The sequence below is a fragment of the Myotis brandtii genome, unplaced genomic scaffold (assembly GCF_000412655.1).
Source record: "Myotis brandtii unplaced genomic scaffold, ASM41265v1 scaffold111, whole genome shotgun sequence".
Taxonomy (NCBI): domain Eukaryota; kingdom Metazoa; phylum Chordata; class Mammalia; order Chiroptera; family Vespertilionidae; genus Myotis; species Myotis brandtii.
This window is the reverse complement of record NW_005353789.1, coordinates 977,170-995,440: the sequence shown is the minus strand read 5'-3', so window position 1 is coordinate 995,440 and position 18,271 is coordinate 977,170. Positions and strand designations below refer to the sequence as shown.

Genomic DNA, 18,271 nt, shown 5'->3' with positions numbered 1-18,271 from the left:
ATTCCGTGCACTGGGCCTCTAGTTTATTAATAAAGCTCAATGCATTCTACAGAGTGAAAACGCTCAGTCTTTTCCTAATAGATACTAGCTAGTGTTCCCACTTTTTATTAATATTTGCTAAAATAAAATCTATGTAGCAGGCTCTAGATTTAATTATTTGTTCAGGACCAGAATGAAACCAGACACAAATAAAGGATTAAAGCAAACTGAGCAGCTGTTTAAAAAAAGACTACATACACTTAAAATAAGATTACACACTTTAATCTGATTGACACGGAGGAAGTAGGGAGGACATGAAAGAACTTTTAGCTCTGCTTTATGCATAACCAGATGCTCCTTTTCCAAAAATACACTAAGGGTTTTAAAACCACATTTTATCAGAATACATCAGGAAAATACTATGTGTAATTCAAGAAATACGCTATTTGCATAAGAAAATCATCATGGGCAATAAAAGACTAAAACAAAACAAAGCACCGGGGTTTGGAGCAGTTCTAAGGTGAGTATCTCTACAGAAATAGTGTAAATGCTATGGAAACATGCTAATGAGGATTGGTCCATATTTTATCATTTTAAAACATGTTTCTTTGGAAAATGGCAATAGTGTCTGGGAGTGAAGCTGTCCTTTTAGACACCCAGCTTATTGGCCTGGGTGAGGACAACTTTGAGAACTGGCATGAAAGCAGAGGTCTCGCTGAAGTTGCTGGTGCTGACTATGTGGGTGTGGATGGTTAAGCCTTCAGAGTAGTTCCGGGTTTCAATGCTCCTTGCAATGTTGTGTAAACCATTGATGATGGTGGGTGAAAGCTGAAATAAAGATGGAACCAAGAGAAGTAATTAAATTAGGAGAGAATCCCCATGAGATCCTCTACAGACATTAAACCATGATATTTAAAAGGAGCTTAATATAAACATTATAAAAAATATATAAACCATTTAGCACTTCTAGAAATAGTTTTTTAGACCAAGCAACACTTAAGTTATAAAACAGAACCATGAAAAAATGATATGTAAGGAAATAATTTATGAATTAAACATGTATGATAAGCCAGACTTTTCTTGTAAGAAAAGCCAGATTTTCTCCCTATGCTGAAATGCTAAGGTCTCTCTCTACTTAAGAGTTTTAATTCTTCAATTATTTTAGAAATAGCCTCACACCTTAAAAAAAAAAAATTCTTAATCATGATATCTTAATGTAAGGACCCATTTTATTCCTAAATCTTGTCTACACTAGAGATCCTGAACTTCTGATCTGTTTCCCTTAGTAGGGCAAAATTCCTCATCAGGTACTAAATTTATCTACTCTTAACTGCTTTTCAGAATCCTGTCATCTCTTAAAACCATAAAACTGTCAGTTTTTTTCATTACTTGGGTTACATGTCCACACTTTTGAGGGAAGACTTTATTTTGGATCAGTCCATGGATCAACCACACAACTACCACTGTTAGAGCAACTTTCTTTGATTTGGTTCTCATGAGATAAATGGTTATTTTTATCTGATGGCATCGGTGTGAGAAATGGGAAAGGGGAATGCTGAAATGCAAAAATATAAAGAAGTCCCAGAGTTATTTTTTTTTTCTGTCCTAGTGCTTTCATTAATAAAGCCAAGCTATTCTAAAAAGGAATGGAGAGGTGGGGACAAGAGACCAGATGACTGCCTTTTTCCTACTGTTGGCTATGTTCATAGTTACAACACATTAACCTGCTCCTCTGTGGCTACGTGTGACTTCGCCTTTATGTAATAGGTGTGCTAGAAGAAAAGGATCAGGAATCTCAGACTAAGAAAGACTACAGATTTGGTCTCTGGAAAACAAAGTATCTTCCTACTCTGATTTCTTTATTCAAGGGACATATAAAACAAACAGAAGGCCAATTACCTTAACAAGACAGTTTGTCCCCAAGCACACTACACGCAGTGCTGATCAGATGCTTATTTTAGCTACTGGGAATAAATGACTATCATAAATCCTTCTTTTCCCCCCACAAACTTACTGTCTGTTCCCTAAGTTTATCATACAGAAACTCCAAGCGTTTGTTGGCATCATCTAGCTTCCTTTTGGTTTGCTGCAGGAGAAGAAAAACAGATATGTTATATTTGAACATTAACTTTTATCCCAAAAAATTGTCCTATCTCATTTCACTAAACCTTACACTCATGATGTTCAACAGCTTCATTTTATAAAGAAAGGGAGGCAACTATGCTGAGAAACTTGATCAGATTATTAGGACAGAGGTCAGTAATCTCTTAATGGGAGGAAGGCGAGAGGATGAGCCTCTTCCCTCCATGGCACAAACAGAGTACTGGCTGGATTTCATGTGGACTGCAAGCTCACTGGACAAGGTGTGTGCATGTACTGGTGCACTATTTCCACAAGCAAGAGGCAGGGCCATCTGAAGGCAGCAATGGGTCAGTATACTACAGAAAAGAATGTCTAAGTACAATTATTATAAATTATGGGTGCTAAAAAGCAAACATATAAGTGAACTAAAATCTTGTTTTAACCTTCCAAAAATATTAGTTATTTGGTAAGTTTAATCCTGCCTCTTTCTGAGCCTTTAAAACACCAATAAAAAAATTAAAATTATCATCTGGTAACTTAAGACTACAAAGAGGGAAGTAGTAAAATTAGTTCTTAAGTTAAGGAGATTCCCCCACCCCACCCTAATATTACAGGTACAGTGAGAGAAAACTACTCTAAAACCAAAATGGCCACCAGTTTGTTGGCTCAGTGGATAGAGCGTCAGCCTGTGGACTGAAGGGTCCCCAGTTCCATTCTGGTCAAGAGCACATGCCTAGGTTGTGGGTTTGATCCTCAGTAGTGTGCATACAGGAGGCAGCCAATCAATGATTCTCTCTTATCATTGATGATTGGGTGATCAGGGCCTGCCGGCCAACCTCTTGGTCCCTCCCCCTACCAGCAGGCTCCGATCACCCGATGGCGAACGGGGAACTGGGGGTGGGTGGCGGCAGGGAGTGGGACCGGTTGCTGGTAGCCAGGGAATATGGCTCTGATTGAGGCCAGGCCTAGGGACCGTACCCATGCACGAATTTCGTACTCTGGGCCTCTAGTATTTATATTAAAAAAACAACTAAAATGAAAGACTTAAAATTAACTTAATGATCTACATTATGCAACAGCTTTAGACCTGACACTGTTCTTCAATATTTACTGAGTGCCTACTATGTGCCATGCTGGGAATACAGACTTATGTCTCATGGAGCCCATATTCTATTGGGTAGGAAAATATACTAAATAAATAATATGTTCTATGGCAGATGGTGATGAGTGCCATAAAGAAAAGTTAACAGGGTGAGGGGGCTGGAGGTGTTGGGAGTGGGGGTGGTAAAGAAAGGCTGATGGCTAATGGGACATTGGAGCAGAGCCTGGAACAAGTGAGGAGTGAGCCATGCAGTTATGTGGGGGAAGAGCTCCAGGCAGAAGGAGCAACAAGCACAAGTCCCTGATGCTGAGATGCTCTGGTATATGTGAGGAAGGAATGTCAGCATGTCAGAAGAGGAGAGAGGAAGAGATGAAACCACTGAGAATAACATCACAAACTACGTTGTGCTGCAAAATTCCTTTGTGTTGTCTGGACATAATTAAAGTGAAAATAGGAACTGGCCAGTGTGGCTCAGTTGGTTGGAGCACTGTCCCATGCACCAGAAGGTCATGGGTTCAATTCCTAGTCAGGGCAAATACCTTGGTTGCAAGATCAATCCCCGGTCCCGGCATGTTGGAGAGGTAACTGATCGATGTGTCTCACAGCAATGTTTACTTCTCTCTCTCTCTCTCTCTCTCTTTCTCTCTCTCTCTTCCACCCTCTCTTTAATCAAATTTTAAAAAATGGTTCCAACTACTGATTGAAAAGGACTTGTGTGGAGGGGAACCTTTATAGTCCCTGTTCAAAGTTAATCTCACAGAGCCCAAGGGGGCAGGGGCAGGGGTAGCTGGGCAAGAAAGGATATTAGAACTTCTCTCCAACTAATTACAGAAATTACTGGAACAGTTTGTCTTTTGTGGTTCTCTTCTGCCTAAGGCTCCTGTGGACCCAGAAGGAAGATGGCATGGTGACCTAGAAGTTACTGAGCTGGGCCATGAACTCTGTGTCCTCCCAACCTCTCTATACTGATTCATGCCTGAAGGAGGACTGGAGTTTTCCCATATATTTTATGGAGATGCTTCTGTTTTTGAATGACTGTGGCCAGTCTATTTAGAGGTGTGCATAGCGGATAGTGTTTACCTGGCTATCAGCTTCACCTCCCTCTCTGTACTAGCTTAGTCATTTGGTTAGAGGTCATCCAGTGCACCGAAGGGTCATGGGTTCAATTTGCAGTCAAGGCACATAGCAGGTTGCAGGTTTGATACCGTTAGGGCGAGAATGGGAGGCAACCCATCAATGTTTTTTTCTCTCTCCCTTTCCCCTCCTCTCTCTCTAGAATTATGAAAAGTATATCCTCGGGTAAGGACTTAAAAAAAGAAGTCAGACACTAAGGTTTACATTAAATCTTCCCTGCCTCTGCTTTCCCAACACTTTTGAGTTCAAGGAATTGCTTTCCAAAAGACCAGCAGAAGGCTGCACACATTAATACTCAATGTTGATGAAACAACAAATTCCAGAAGCTGTTTTTCAAGCAGACAAGTGGCCAGTGGCGAAATAAGTCTATTCAATGTTTTTTGGCAGAAATTGAAATTTCATATAAAACAAAACTGGCTTTGTGGAGTTTTTGTTGTTGCCAATTCACAGGCATCCTTTAAGTAAACTAAATAAAATCAGTTGCTTTAACTATGAATATGACTCCAATATCTACAACATTTAACTATTTTTAAGATCTTTGCAAAGTTATGTATAAGATTATCTACTTTTAAAAGCTTCGATGTAAACTCGGAAAAAGATCCAAGTCTGAATTTCCTGCACAGCACTATTCTGTCCTATTCATGTGCCAAGCGTGAGGTTTGCTGACAAGAAGCAGTACACACAGTGGTTGAGAGCATAACTTCTGGAGCCAGCCTCGGTTTGAATGCTGGCTCGGACCTGGGTTGTTACTTACTGCTTTTTGCCTTAATCTCCTCATCTGTAGAATAAAGTTGACAACTCTACCCACCATGAGGTTGTTGTGAGGATTAATATATATAAAAAGTATTTAAATACATTTTTATATGTAAAGTGAACTATGTTAAGTGCTACTAGCTTTATTATTTTTGTAGAAACTTTAAGATATATCTTGTAAGATGTTAAGCAGTAATTATAGAAAATTTTAATAAAGGCTTATTTTAATTGGGCAAAATATGAGAAAAAATACATACAGGATCTGTGGCTGAAGAGAGGCAGCGCTGAATAAGATCCTCAAATGTGGTCTTTAGAATGAGGTGCTCATCTGGAATAGGTTTCTTGGTAATTTTTTCTGCAGGTAAAGCCTGCACATGCTGGAAGAAATATACCACAAAATGAGTAGAAATGACCAGAAATTACCTGTATACACAAAGCCCTGAAACCTTGCGATACAGAGAAACCAACTACCTTATAGACAGGCTATCCAAAACCAAATGAAATTTAATATACAAAATCACTGAGATGAGTAAAAATGAAAATCAGATATCCAGAAGATATAGCTACTCCTCCTACAGCTTTGATTCTTAAAAACAGGATTGGATATAAATTATTTACTTAATTATGGAACATATATTGATCACTTTTGTATATTAACCAATGGGAAGTAGAGCTGTGCCAGTAAGAAATAAAAAGAACAAGGCATTTAAAAAGTTGGCTAGTTAGAGCAGCTGTTTACTCTGCATGTTGGCTCATTTTTGTTTATCCTGGCATTCTTCTATTCTTTGGTTTACTTTTAGAGCAGTGGTTCTCAACCTTCTGGCCCTTTAAATACAGTTCCTCATGTTGTGACCCAACCATAAAATTATTTTCATTGCTACTTCATAACTGTAATGTTGCTACTGTGATGAATCGTAATGTAAATATCTGATATGCAGGATGGTCTTAGGCGACCCCTGTGAAAGGGTCGTTCAACCGCCAAAGGGGTCGCGACCCACAGGTTGAGAACCACTGTTTTAGAGGTTGTTGATTGGGCTATTAACCAACTGGAAGATTAAGCCAAAGGTTAGGATAGAAAAGACCATGATGTTACTGAGTATAAAAATAGAAAAACAAAGAAGGAATGTGTAACTATGAAAAGTATATCCTCGTTCATTCAAAAAATAATTAGGCAATTATGGCCCAGGCACTAGTTATGTACTAATGAGCCAATACAGAAATGATCTCAGCCCTCAGGGAGTTTACAGGCTAATAAAAGAGAAAGTTTAAAAATGTAATAAATATATGTAAAATAGCAACTGCGGTAAGCCAACAGACAATATAACTGAAATTTAATTAAGGGAAGGCCCTCTTCAGGGATTAGAGGATAAGGAGGAGTAAAGCAGTTATATGGGTGAGGGGTGGGGAAGCGGGTGTTTCCAGACTGAGGAAGAACATGTACAAAGGCAGGATCGTGACACAAGGGGACTACACAGAGACCAGTGTGGCTAGAGCAGAGGAGCAGGAGGAGTATGAACTGAATCCTTAGAGACAAGTGAAATATTTTGGGTTTTATCCTGAGAACAATGGGAAGCTGTAATGTTTTAAGCAAACAGGAGACAAGACCAGATTAGAGTTGGGTGAAGTAAATGCCGGCAGACCAATTCGAAGCTCCTGCATTGCTGAAGACTGGAGGTGAAGGTAGCGTGGATCAGACTGGAAATGTTGAGAAGAAGGTAGTTGAGAGAGATTTGGGGATAGATTTGAAAAAGAGGTTCGAAGAAAAAGAATATTAATAGCTTTCCTTTTCAATGGTAACTAAGGCTCTAGTCTAGATGAGTAGGGCATGGGCACCCATGTCTACACCAAAGTGAATGGCTGAGTAGTTTCCCAAACTAACATAGACTTGTAATCATAAAAAATTAACAACACATATTTATAACTTATGTTCTTGTGGAAAAAAGCAAGTCCTCTTACCTCCATCAAAACACTGGTTTTTATAATGCAACTATTAATATGTAGAAGTTCCTTAGGCAGAACTCTCTTAATAAAAAAGCATATTTTTATGATAGAGATACAATCGTTACAAATTCGAGTTCAATGAGTCAAAGACAAAAACAGAAGAACTAGTTTTATACTTGGACAGGAATTTGTTCATCTTATGTTAAACTTTGGCCCAGGCTCTTTACTTTTCACGAACAGATCAAAATGTTTATCTTTGTAAGTCTAATTCAGTTATATGTAAATGTAATAGGTTTTTCATCATCTAAAACCCTGTCATCCTAGCTGGTTTTGCTCAGTGGATAGAGTGTCGACCTGCGGACTGAAGGGTCCCAGGTTCGATTTCTGTCAAGGGCACGTACCTTGGTTGCAGGTTCCTGGACCTGGTCGGGATGCATGTGGAAGGCAACCTATAGATCAGTCTCTCTCACATCATTATTTCTGTCTCTCCCTCTCCCTTCCACTCTCTCTAAAAATCAATGGAAAAATATCCTCAGGTGAGGACTAATAAAAATAAAAATAAATAAAATAAAATCCTGCCAACCAGCAATTTGTATGTGAAAAGCAAATGTAAATTTAATCTCCATCCGAAGATAAGGCTCTATATAATTAGTTCTTACACATACATAAAAAAAATGTAACTCATTACATTTTTATTTTATAATTTAAAGGGATACACCTTTGAAAACAGCTTATGCTTAACCACCTTGAAGGCAAATACGGATTCAACTGAAATTGTGCCTACTGATTAGGTATATTGCAATTACTAAGCTACTGGAAACATACACTAGCAAATATACAAGCCTCTTCTAGAAAGTTTGTATATGGTCATGTAATTGAAAAATAATATACATACATAATTAATCTTTTAAAAAGCATTACTATTTTTTATTCAGTTTGTCTAAATTGAAACCAAATTTGCATGTTCACTGATAAAGGTGTAGCCATAAAAGTTAACACATTAAAATAAGTTTACTGAAATAGAGTCCTCTCCTGTTCCACTTCTACAGATTTTTACTGTTACCTGGATGGTATTTCCAATAGGACCTCCTGGGGCGCCTTCGATATTGGGCTTTGAGAAAGATGGCGGCATGCCTGGTTGACCAAGGGGTTGCTGTAAGCCATGGAAGGAGGGCTGGCCACCTGAAAGATGTGGCTGGGGGAATGAAGCTTGGTTTGACAGTGGACCTGGAGCTGAAGGTTGTTGCAGCATCTGTGACTGGGGATCACCCATGGGGTTCATAATTGGTGATGTGATGGGAACAGGAGGCATAAAGTTTTCTGGCATCTTTTAAAAGATCATAATAAAAGACAACAAGAATAAGAAAACAAATGATAGCAACATTCCCTCAGATTTAAATAAGGGAGTTAGACTATTCCATGATTTAAAAACATTTAAATAGAATATTTTCAAATGAAATGTTATGCAGAATTTTAGAGTAAAACAAAAGTAGAGCTAATCTGGCTAAGAGGGATGAAGGGCTCAAACCTAGACCTCTCAGTTTCCCCATTTGCTCCCATACTCACTCCCATCATGAGGAGCCAAAACCAAGGTGTTTTTTAAAGAGGATATCAAAGTCTGGAGAATTTTATCTAATAATACTAGATTCAGATATGCCAAATATGTTTGTGTGTTTAATATGATTGCAATGTAGCCCTAACCGGTTTGGCTCAGTGAATAGAGCAACTACCCGAGGAATAAAGGGTCCCGGGTTTGACTCCAGTCAAGGGCACATACCTCGGTTGCAGGCTTGATTCCTGTCCCTGGTCAGGGTACGTGTGGGAGACAACCAATTGATGTGTCTCTCTCACATTGATGTCTCTCTCTCTCTCTGTCTCTCTCCCTCCCTTCTACTCTCTCCAAAAATAAATGGAAAATTATCCTTGGGTGAGGATAAATAAATAAATAATATCGCAATGTAATACCCTTCTCCTACATCACTAAGTGGATATTGCCTGTCACAATCACACAAAAAGTAGCAGATTAAGTTTCTGATTATAACTAAATTTTGGGTTTTCTTTCTGATTTACTATCTCCCAATTTTATGTTATGGCCTCATATTACTATATTTGGGGGAAAGAGATCACTCGGAGGAAAAAGTAGAAAATGGCTTGGGGAGAAAGAAGAAAAGAAAAATATTATCTTGGGCTCTAACAGCTCAATCGTTATTGACATCTAAACAATGCTCAGCTATAAGATATTCCTTCATTCACATTGCATGTGATAGACAAAATATATTTACTAAATTTATGATTACTGTTGAAACCCCAAAACCAAAGTAACTCCTAAAAAAATTTTTGAGAAGCCTGAAATTTTGTTTCTTACTCTTTGAAAGAGATCTGTTGGGAATTTATATTTTGCCTACTCAAAGAGGTTTATTCATGGCACTATACTGTTTTCTACTTTCTTTCCTTTCCTTCATCAATTCGAAGATGTAAGCTGAAATACACTTTAAATGTATCAAACAGTAAGCTTTGCCTTTAAAAGGATCAGTGAAGTGTGGTGTGCTCCAAGTGGCTATATGATTAACAGAACATCTGTAGGCAACTGGACAGATAACTTTTTCTAGTACCTTCTTCTTCTTGGGTACTCTGTTCAAAGCTGGAGGATCATTCCAACCGTTCTGAGGACCTACAACAGATAATAGAGGGCATTTTCCTTTAGAATCCTGAACAGGAGAAAACCAAATTGTATCCATTATAGAATACATTCAAATTCTGCCTTAACCCAGAGATAACTGTCACAAAAGTTTTATCAGCTGAGGATCACTATGTAACCCTGGATTCTCAAACTCATTACCTCTAAAAATCACAAGGCATTGGCTTAGTAGACAAGATACCCTGCCATTAAAATGAAAGAGCTGTGCTAAACAGTGAAGTATTTATATCTATATTGGTGTATAACCAACATCTGTTAACGATTCTTTAATAAAGAAAAAATAAATCACTACAGTCTGCTTTAAAAATGTCTTCTGATATTCAACATACAAAAAAGAATAAAAGTACTAATCTCCTATTTCCCCAAAGAGCAATTCAATATAAGCAAACTATCCACATGGTAGAAACACTTTTTTTTAAAAAGAGAGCTCAACTATACAACAGCAGTACTTTTTATCTTTGCCTTAGGATTACTTACAAAGTAGAAAAGGACATTCAAATATCTGCGATAATTCTTTTAATGCCACCACACAAATTCCAGGCTGGCCGGAAATATAAAATTAGACTACTGTCAACTTTAGTAAATTTCCTCTTTTAAAAAAACACCTGTCACCTGGCTGATATGGCTCAGAGGTTGAGCATCAACCTATGAACCAGGAGGTCACAATTCAATTCCCGGTCAGGGCACATGTGTGGGCTGTGGGCTCAATTCCCAGTGGTGGCTGTGAAGGAGGCAGCCAATCAATGATTCTCTCTCATCACTGATGTTTCTATCTCTCTCCCTCTCCCTCCCTCTCTGAAGTCAATAAAAATATATTTTTTAAAAAACACACCTGTCAAAAAAACTGATGACAGAAAAAGTGAAAAAGAAAAAAACAAAAACTAACACACCTGTCATCTCAAAGTGAGAAATGGATATAAGTAGAACTCATTAACTACCCTAATGCTAATATCTTTAAAGAAAAGAGGAATAAAACATACCAGAAATAAAACAGGGTAATTTCCAAATCATAATATAATCATGTTACATTTCATCCGGTTTTGTATATGTGTATATGTAAAGACAAAAATTACTCTTTTAATAAATTAAATATTCTTTCAGAATTTTACCTTTTTTTATTGATATTCTTGACATTAAATCACAAAATTGCTTAGCAAACCCAAGAATCTGTGATTAATACACAATGCCACAGAAGTTTTTTTTAAAAAGATCTTCTCCTACACAGCATGTATTCATCTGCCTTGATTTTAAAGACAGAATACATTTTCTACAAGTTCACGAGAGACAGAATGCCAAATGAGCTTCAAAACTCTAGAGCTAATCACAAACTATTAAACCACATGCTACTATCTGCTTAGCAAATTCTTAAAGTTTTGGTCATACATGGGTTAATCATTCAAATCTCTCCCATTACCTTCTAATCTCAATCATATCTAAGACAATATTGGTACTGTCATTGTCTTTATGTCTATGTAAAATATATGACTTTTATGATTTAAAGCTATTTGTGTCATCATGTTAATTCATTCAATTCCAAGACCTAATTAATTAAGAAGCCAAATTTTAAAAATGATACTGATCAGATTTAGGATATCATCAGCTTTGAAGTTCACATGCATTATTGTGAATGTCTAATAATTCCATTCAATGATTCAGAGATTTCCAAAAGTATATTTTATAACCAATTCACCTTCCAACATATTTGCCTGGTCTTGCACAGACTGATTTTCTGTAGACAAAATGTAAAAGTCACTTAAACAGTATTATCAAAGACATTCTAAGCTCTACTTTTCATTTTATAATTGTTTCTTCTCCCTCCATCAGCTCCCAGAAAGAACAAACTAACTTTATAAGGGAATAAAACTTACTTTTTAATTGAGTTATGTGAAATGTCAGTTTTTAGGTAAAGCAAATTCATTTATGTCAGATTTAATCAACTCCTAAACAGCACTTTTTTATCTTACTATGCTAGCTGTCTCTTTAAAGAGAAAATTTTATTCCTTCTTATTTAAAATAAATTTCCCCTGTTTGCATCAATTATTTTTCTATGATTTGACCAATGAAGCTCAGAAATACTACTGGGGGGAGAGTTCTTCCTAACATATTATAATTAATGTCTATTAATTCCCCCCCAAATATATGCCTAACTGAATCCTCCTAACCTCAAATCATGAAATATATTAGGCATGTTTTATTCCAGCCTAGATAATCCTTGTTCAAATTTCTTATCAATTTAACACAGTTTTGTGTCAGCTATAATTTTAACCTCTTTCAATCTTTTTGCTTTTATGTCTTCAAACTATTTAAATAAGACTTTTTAAAAACACAATTAAATTGACTTCTATGTTATAGAGACCTACTTTAATAGGTAAAGCAAGCTACATACAGAACATGAATAGCTATAGAAGACAGTATTATGGAGGTTCATTATGAATGTGCACAATGATACTTTTAGTCAATTTTTAAAAAATCAACAGTATTGTCTAATCTGGAACATGATTCTTTTTTTTAATTTTAACATTTGTTTTTCTTTTTTTTTTAATATATATTTTATTGATTTTTTACAGAGAGGAAGGGAGAGGGATAGAGAGTCAAAAACATTGATGAGAGAGAAATATCAATCAGCTACACACCCCCTACTGGGGATGTGCCTGCAACCAAGGTACATGCCCTTGACCAGAATCGAACCCGGGACCCTTCAGTCCACAGGTTGACACTCTATCCACTGAGCTAAACCGGTTAGGGCTGGAACACGATTCTTCTTTAAAACTGTAAAGAGGAGATAATCTTTATTCTTTCAAAAAACTACTGAATGAGGATAAATCTCTTTCATACTCTTTAAAACATGACATGACTTTTCCCTGGACTGTTTTTCCTTGCCTCTGATTCTGCCATGCTGCCCACATCTATTTTGTAGGACCACCTCCAGATTAGCCTCCCTCAAGTACCAATTCGACCATGCCTATGAGCAGTTCAAACTCCTTCACTAGAACTTTTCTTCTTACCATCTATATATATAACCTATATATATAAAAGCCTAAGCAACCGTTCAACCAGTAGCTATGACGCGCACTGACCACCAGGGGACAGACGCTCAATGCACAGGCATGGAAACATGGAACAGACTGATGAATCTCAGAGGGAAGGGGGTCAGGGGGAGGGCGGGAAGAGATTAACCAAAGATCTTATATGCATACTAGAGGCCCAGTGCACGAATTCATGCACCAGTGGGGTCCCTCGGCCTGGCCTGCAGGGATCAGGCCGAAACCAGCAGTCCGACATCCCCCGAGGGGTCCCGGATTGCAAGAGGGTGCAGGCCAGGCCGAGAGACCCCACCAGTGCACCAATCCATGCACCGGGCCTCTAGTATAAATATAAAAATTTTGCCTAGGCATTTAAGGCTTTCCAAAATTTGGCCCATGTACAAATTTTATGTCCCATCTTATAACAAAGCTATGTGCTGTACACTAGAAATGCACTGTCTTTTTCTGCTTCCTTACCTCCATCTGGAATAATTGTGATTACAGACTGAACAGACACTCCTTAAGAATTTACTGAATAAGCCCTGGCCGGTGTGGCTCAGTTGGTTGGGCATCATCCCATGCACCAAAGGTTGCTGGTTCAATTCCCAGTCAGGGCACGTGCCCGGGTTGCTGGCTCGATCCCCAGTAAGGGCCATGCAGAAGGCAACTCATGGATAAGGTTTCTCTCTCATCATCAATGTTTCTATCCCCCGCTCCTTTCTCTCTCTCTAAAAAAATCAATTAAAAAATATATTTTAAAGAATTTACTGAATAAAAAAATAATTTACTGAATGAATTTTGTGATGACTGCAACATTAGTTTCTGTGAGTGTGGGCACATTACTTTGTGGTTCATTAATAGCCAGAGGATTTGAAAATCCTAGTTTCTGTCAAGAATCATCCAATGGACAAGCAGAATTCCTAAATCCTATAGGGAACCATGATATGATTTAAGACACATTAGAACAAAGATAAAATTTCCAGTCATAATCACTTATATAACCTAAGCAAAACTTGTAGGAAATAAAAAAATAATATATGATAAAGCTGTAACTGTTAATTAAAATAGAGGGGACTATTAACATGCAAGAGGTAACAAAGCAGCTAGCTTGGTGCATGCTGAATACTGAAAAAGTTTGTTTGACTTCTTCTTCCTAAAAGTCACTCTGCTTCTCAGCCAGGTTAGAACATTCTGTTACTTTGTATATAAGCAAAGACTTTATCTCAGAGCCAAATGCACGTTTGCTTAAGAAGAAAAAGATACCCATGCAAATATTTAACTTAGATAATGAAGTAATAAATGCCTGAAACATGTTATAACATGGTTTTTCTAATTCCAACCCTCATAGCTATTTCTATCACATTAGGACTAGACTATGTAGTAAAAAAGAATGAACGTGGCTTTGAAGACTGAGAGACCTAGGTTTGTATCTCAACTTGGAGACTATTACAGTGCAACCATGAGACCATAATACAACTCCCAGAAAACTCAGATTTCCTCATGTCAATTTAAATAAGAAAATACTTGTTGCCCAGCTGGTATTGCTCAGTGGTTGAGCATCGACCCATGCACCAAGAGGTCGACAGATCAATTCCCGGTCAGGACACATGCCCAGGGTTGCGGGCTTGATCCCCAGTAGAGGGTATACAGGAGGCAGCCAATCAATGTTTCTCTCATCGGTATTTCTCTCTCTCTCTCTCCCCCTTCTTCCACTCTCTAAAAATCAATAAAAACATATTTAAAAAAATACTTGTCAAGTGCTGGTATGTGTCCAATGTACATTTAATAAATGATAATTCACTTCCCTACTTCCCTGCACAACCATTTAAATGGGGATTTACTTGAACACATCTTTCACTCATGAACTCTAGTTCACTAAAACAATGTTGATACTGTCTTCACTCGCCCAGGTTTTAAAGGTAAGTTTTAAACTCTATAACTGAATTAGCACCCTTCACTAAAATATCAACCTATTGAAGTATCTGTATTGAAAATTCTAGATATTTTATTTGTGCAATAAAAGGTGATACATGTCGTGTGTGAGTGTATGTGTGTAATTTTTGGTGCTTTGGACTTTAATATTACATATCAAAGAAGAGAGCAGGAGATATGTGTATAATTCTGAATCCATAAGACTTTATTAGAAAAAAATATATCCTTGCCCTGGCCGGTGTGGCTCAGTTGACTGGACCGTCATCCCATACACCAAAAGGTGGTGGGTTCGATTCCCAGTCAGGGCACATACCCAGGTTGTGGGTTTGATCCCTGGTTGAGGCACGTGCAGGAGGCAATCGACTGATGTTTTCTTTGTCACACATATGCTTCTCTCTCTCTGTTTATTTCCCTCTAAAAATCAACTTAAAAATTTTTAAAAAATTTTCTCAATAGATTCTATTTTTTTATAAATGCTTTCAGTAATTAAAGCTACTACTTAGCACATAAAAGGGGAAAAAACATATACTGGACCCCCCAAGAGCAACTTTAGTATTAGGAACAAAGCAAGACTCACTCAGCTTTTTGCCCCTCTAGTACAAAACCATCTGTTATAAGCTGAAAGAGAAAGTATTTCCAAAACCAAAATGCACAGAGCTCTAATTTTGAGTGAGGTTTTTGTATAGTCACAACAAATTTTGCTGTCCCTGTCTCTAAGTGCTTTTAATGTATTAATGCATTCTATTTTCTTCATAAGCTGCTGACTAGGTACTATTGTTATTCTGAGAAAACTGAGGCTTAAAGAAGTTAAGTAACTTACTCAAGGTCACATAACTATAAAGTAGTGAAGCTGGAATACAAACCCAGGAAGTTTTATTTCAAAGCCTGTATTCTTAACCACTATGTTAGTGTATCTTAATCTTGGGATTCATTGATCCCTTTTTATATTGATAGCACATGCTTTTGGGGCCCCTTTTACTATCCAAAAATGAAAATCAGATAATATAACCTACCCATAAAAAATGAACATAATGCTCTAATTGTAACATGAGAGAAAATTAATAACGTGTATTTCACTATAAAAATCATTTAAAATCATAATTTTAATAGAAATTTTCAGGTATAGCTATACAACTAGACAAAAAAAAAAAAAAATGCACCTAGAGAGTTCTAAGATGTTTGAAAGGGTGGTACTGTCCTAACGGAAAACCAGTGCACTGCTATGCAACGACTTCCTCTGAGTTAGCATTTCTCTGTCACTTGTGTACTCTTACTCTTTTCCTCCCCTTTACAAATAAACATAATTATAAAATTTGTACAACCTCACTGACTCTGTACTGTTTAATCTCCATGAGTGAGTTTAAGGCACAAATAATTTCAAAAATTGAAAAATTCTCAGTAAGAACATCGAGCATAGTTTTGCTCTAGTAAAAAAATTAGTATCCATTAAATATGATTCCAACCACCACTTATCTTGACAAATAATTTCTTACACTGACTTTGAATTCAATGTAAATTATATACTCTTACCCTTTTGAAGCTCTAAAGCTTTCCTCATTCAGCAACTAAAGTTCATTATGGGAGAATATCACTTTTTGAAATAGTTTTAGAATTTGTTATAAAAGCTTAATTAACATCTCACATTGTCCAGTATACAAACAGAAATAATTCCCCTCCATCCACCCCTGTGTTCATGAAAAAATAAAGGAGGGAGCCAAACCGAATCCCTTTCAAGCTCAGACCTGTTCTTTGGGACGCAGGCAGCTCACTGGCAGCAGGCAGTGTACCTGTTGTTCCAGGAGGTAGTGCATAAGCTGAAGATGGTGGAGCTCCTGGTCCGCCATGCTGGAAGGATGCTCCAGAGGAAGGGAGAGGGGGAAGAGAAGCAGTAGGACTGGAGGTAGGTGGAGAGACCTGGTGCTGTGCTGCATACAGCTGAGACTGCCCAGAATAGGAAGGAGCAGAAGGTATGTAAGGGGTGTTAGGGTAAGCGTTTGAAGCAGAAGGAGCAGCAGGCTGCTGAGGTCGATACGTTGCTGACCCCCCTGTTCCGAAGGAATACTGCTGGACTGGTTGATAAGCTACACCAAGGAGAAGAAATAGAAATTTTCATTAGTCACAAGTTTATTCAGACAGCAACAGAAAACCAAAGTTATCTCATTCTATGAAAACTGTTTTTATCATTCTTCTTTTAACAAGTTATAACCAAACATGAACATTTATAATATGTTAGGTTGTGATAACTTAGATGACCTAAATGTACTAAAAGTCATTGGATCCCATATCTGAAACCTGCCATCTTCAGATTGCTGTGGACTATGAAAACCTTTGAAACATCAGACCCAAGAACTGCAAGACAGACCCTTTTCTATACTAGACTTTCTAGGGGGATCATTTCATAAGATATATAAATGTATAATCACTATGCTGAAACTAATATAATATTATATATCAACTGTAATTTATAAGTAAATTTAAAAAGCAAAATAAATTTTTAAAAAGACTAAACCCTTTGCTGACACTTCCTGTTTCTATGAAAAGACTGCAGTGACACCTACTAGCCACCAGATGGAACCATGAAGGAATTACACATCCAAAGAGGAATTATATCATCCTATATAATAAAAGGCTAATATGCAAATCGACCAAACGGAAGAACTACCGGTCGCTATGACATGCACTGACCACCAGGGGGCAGATGCTCTCAATGCAGGAGCTGCTCCCTGGTGGTCAGTGCGCTCCCACAGGGGGAGCGCCGCTCAGCCAGAAGCCGGGCTCATGGCTGGCGAGTGCATTGGCAGTGGTGGGAGCCTCTCCCACCTCTGCAACAGAGCTAAGGATGTCCAACTGACAGCTTAGGTCCACTCCTCATGGGGAGTGGGCCTAAAGCCGTCAGTCGGACATCCCCCGAGGAATCCTGGACTGCGAGAGGGCGCAGGCCGGGCTGAGGGACCCCAAACCTCTGAGTGCACGAATTTCGTGCACCGGGCCTCTAGTTACTATATAATATTTCATATACTGTACATAGTTTGTTAGTAATCAGGCAGCCAACTGATATTTTCATGCAGTGACCTGAACTCAGATAAGAGATCTTAATTTCATCACATTCTGTGTGACCAGGGGTAGGTGTGAACCTCTATAGAGTGAATGCAGTAGAACCATACCTGGTTCTGAAGACAGCACTTTCACACTGAGTGAAAAGTTTTATCAAATTTGTATTCATGTTAAGAACATTCACTTTAGCCCTGACCGGTTTGGCTCACTAGATAGAGCTTCAGCCTGGGGACTGAAGGGTCCCAGGTTCTATTCTGGTCAAGGGCATGTACCTAAGTTGCAGGCACATCCCCGGTGGGGGGTGTGCAGGAGGCAGCTGATGGATGCTTCTCTCTCATCCATGTTTCTGACTCTCTATCCCTCTCCCTTCCTCTCTGTAAAAAATCAGTAAAATATTAAAAAAAAAAAGAACATTCACTTTAGCACAGAATGTGCTCATTAAGAGTAGCTCTAGGTAATGGCCTCTTATTTTTGCCATAGTTATTTAATCACTAGAGGCCCAGTGCACAAATTCGTGCATGGGTGGGGTCCGATGGGCCCACCCTGATCGGGGACAATCAGGCCAGCTGGGGG

At 38.1% G+C, this 18,271-nt stretch overlaps 1 protein-coding gene across 14 annotated transcripts in view; it reads right to left on the bottom strand.

Moving 5' to 3' along the window:
• Positions 1-245: 245 nt before the first annotated feature.
• The window catches only part of SEC31A (SEC31 homolog A, COPII coat complex component), a 94,046-nt gene continuing 76,020 nt past the window's right edge, over positions 246-18,271 (bottom strand). For 4 of the 14 annotated variants that reach the window (XM_005857394.2, XM_005857393.1, XM_005857391.1 and 1 more), the window contains 7 exons: positions 16,387-16,725; positions 11,380-11,418; positions 9,604-9,662; positions 8,055-8,318; positions 5,308-5,427; positions 1,994-2,065; positions 246-807 (listed from right to left, as the gene is read on the bottom strand). In XM_005857394.2, the coding sequence (XP_005857456.1) occupies positions 628-807; positions 1,994-2,065; positions 5,308-5,427; positions 8,055-8,318; positions 9,604-9,662; positions 11,380-11,418; positions 16,387-16,725 (1,073 nt within the window). In that variant the 3' untranslated portion in view covers positions 246-627. The remainder of the gene's footprint in view (positions 808-1,993; positions 2,066-5,307; positions 5,428-8,054; positions 8,319-9,603; positions 9,663-11,379; positions 11,419-16,386; positions 16,726-18,271) is intronic. The other 10 variants (XM_014544514.1, XM_005857395.1, XM_005857399.1 and 7 more) reach the window with 4 other exon arrangements.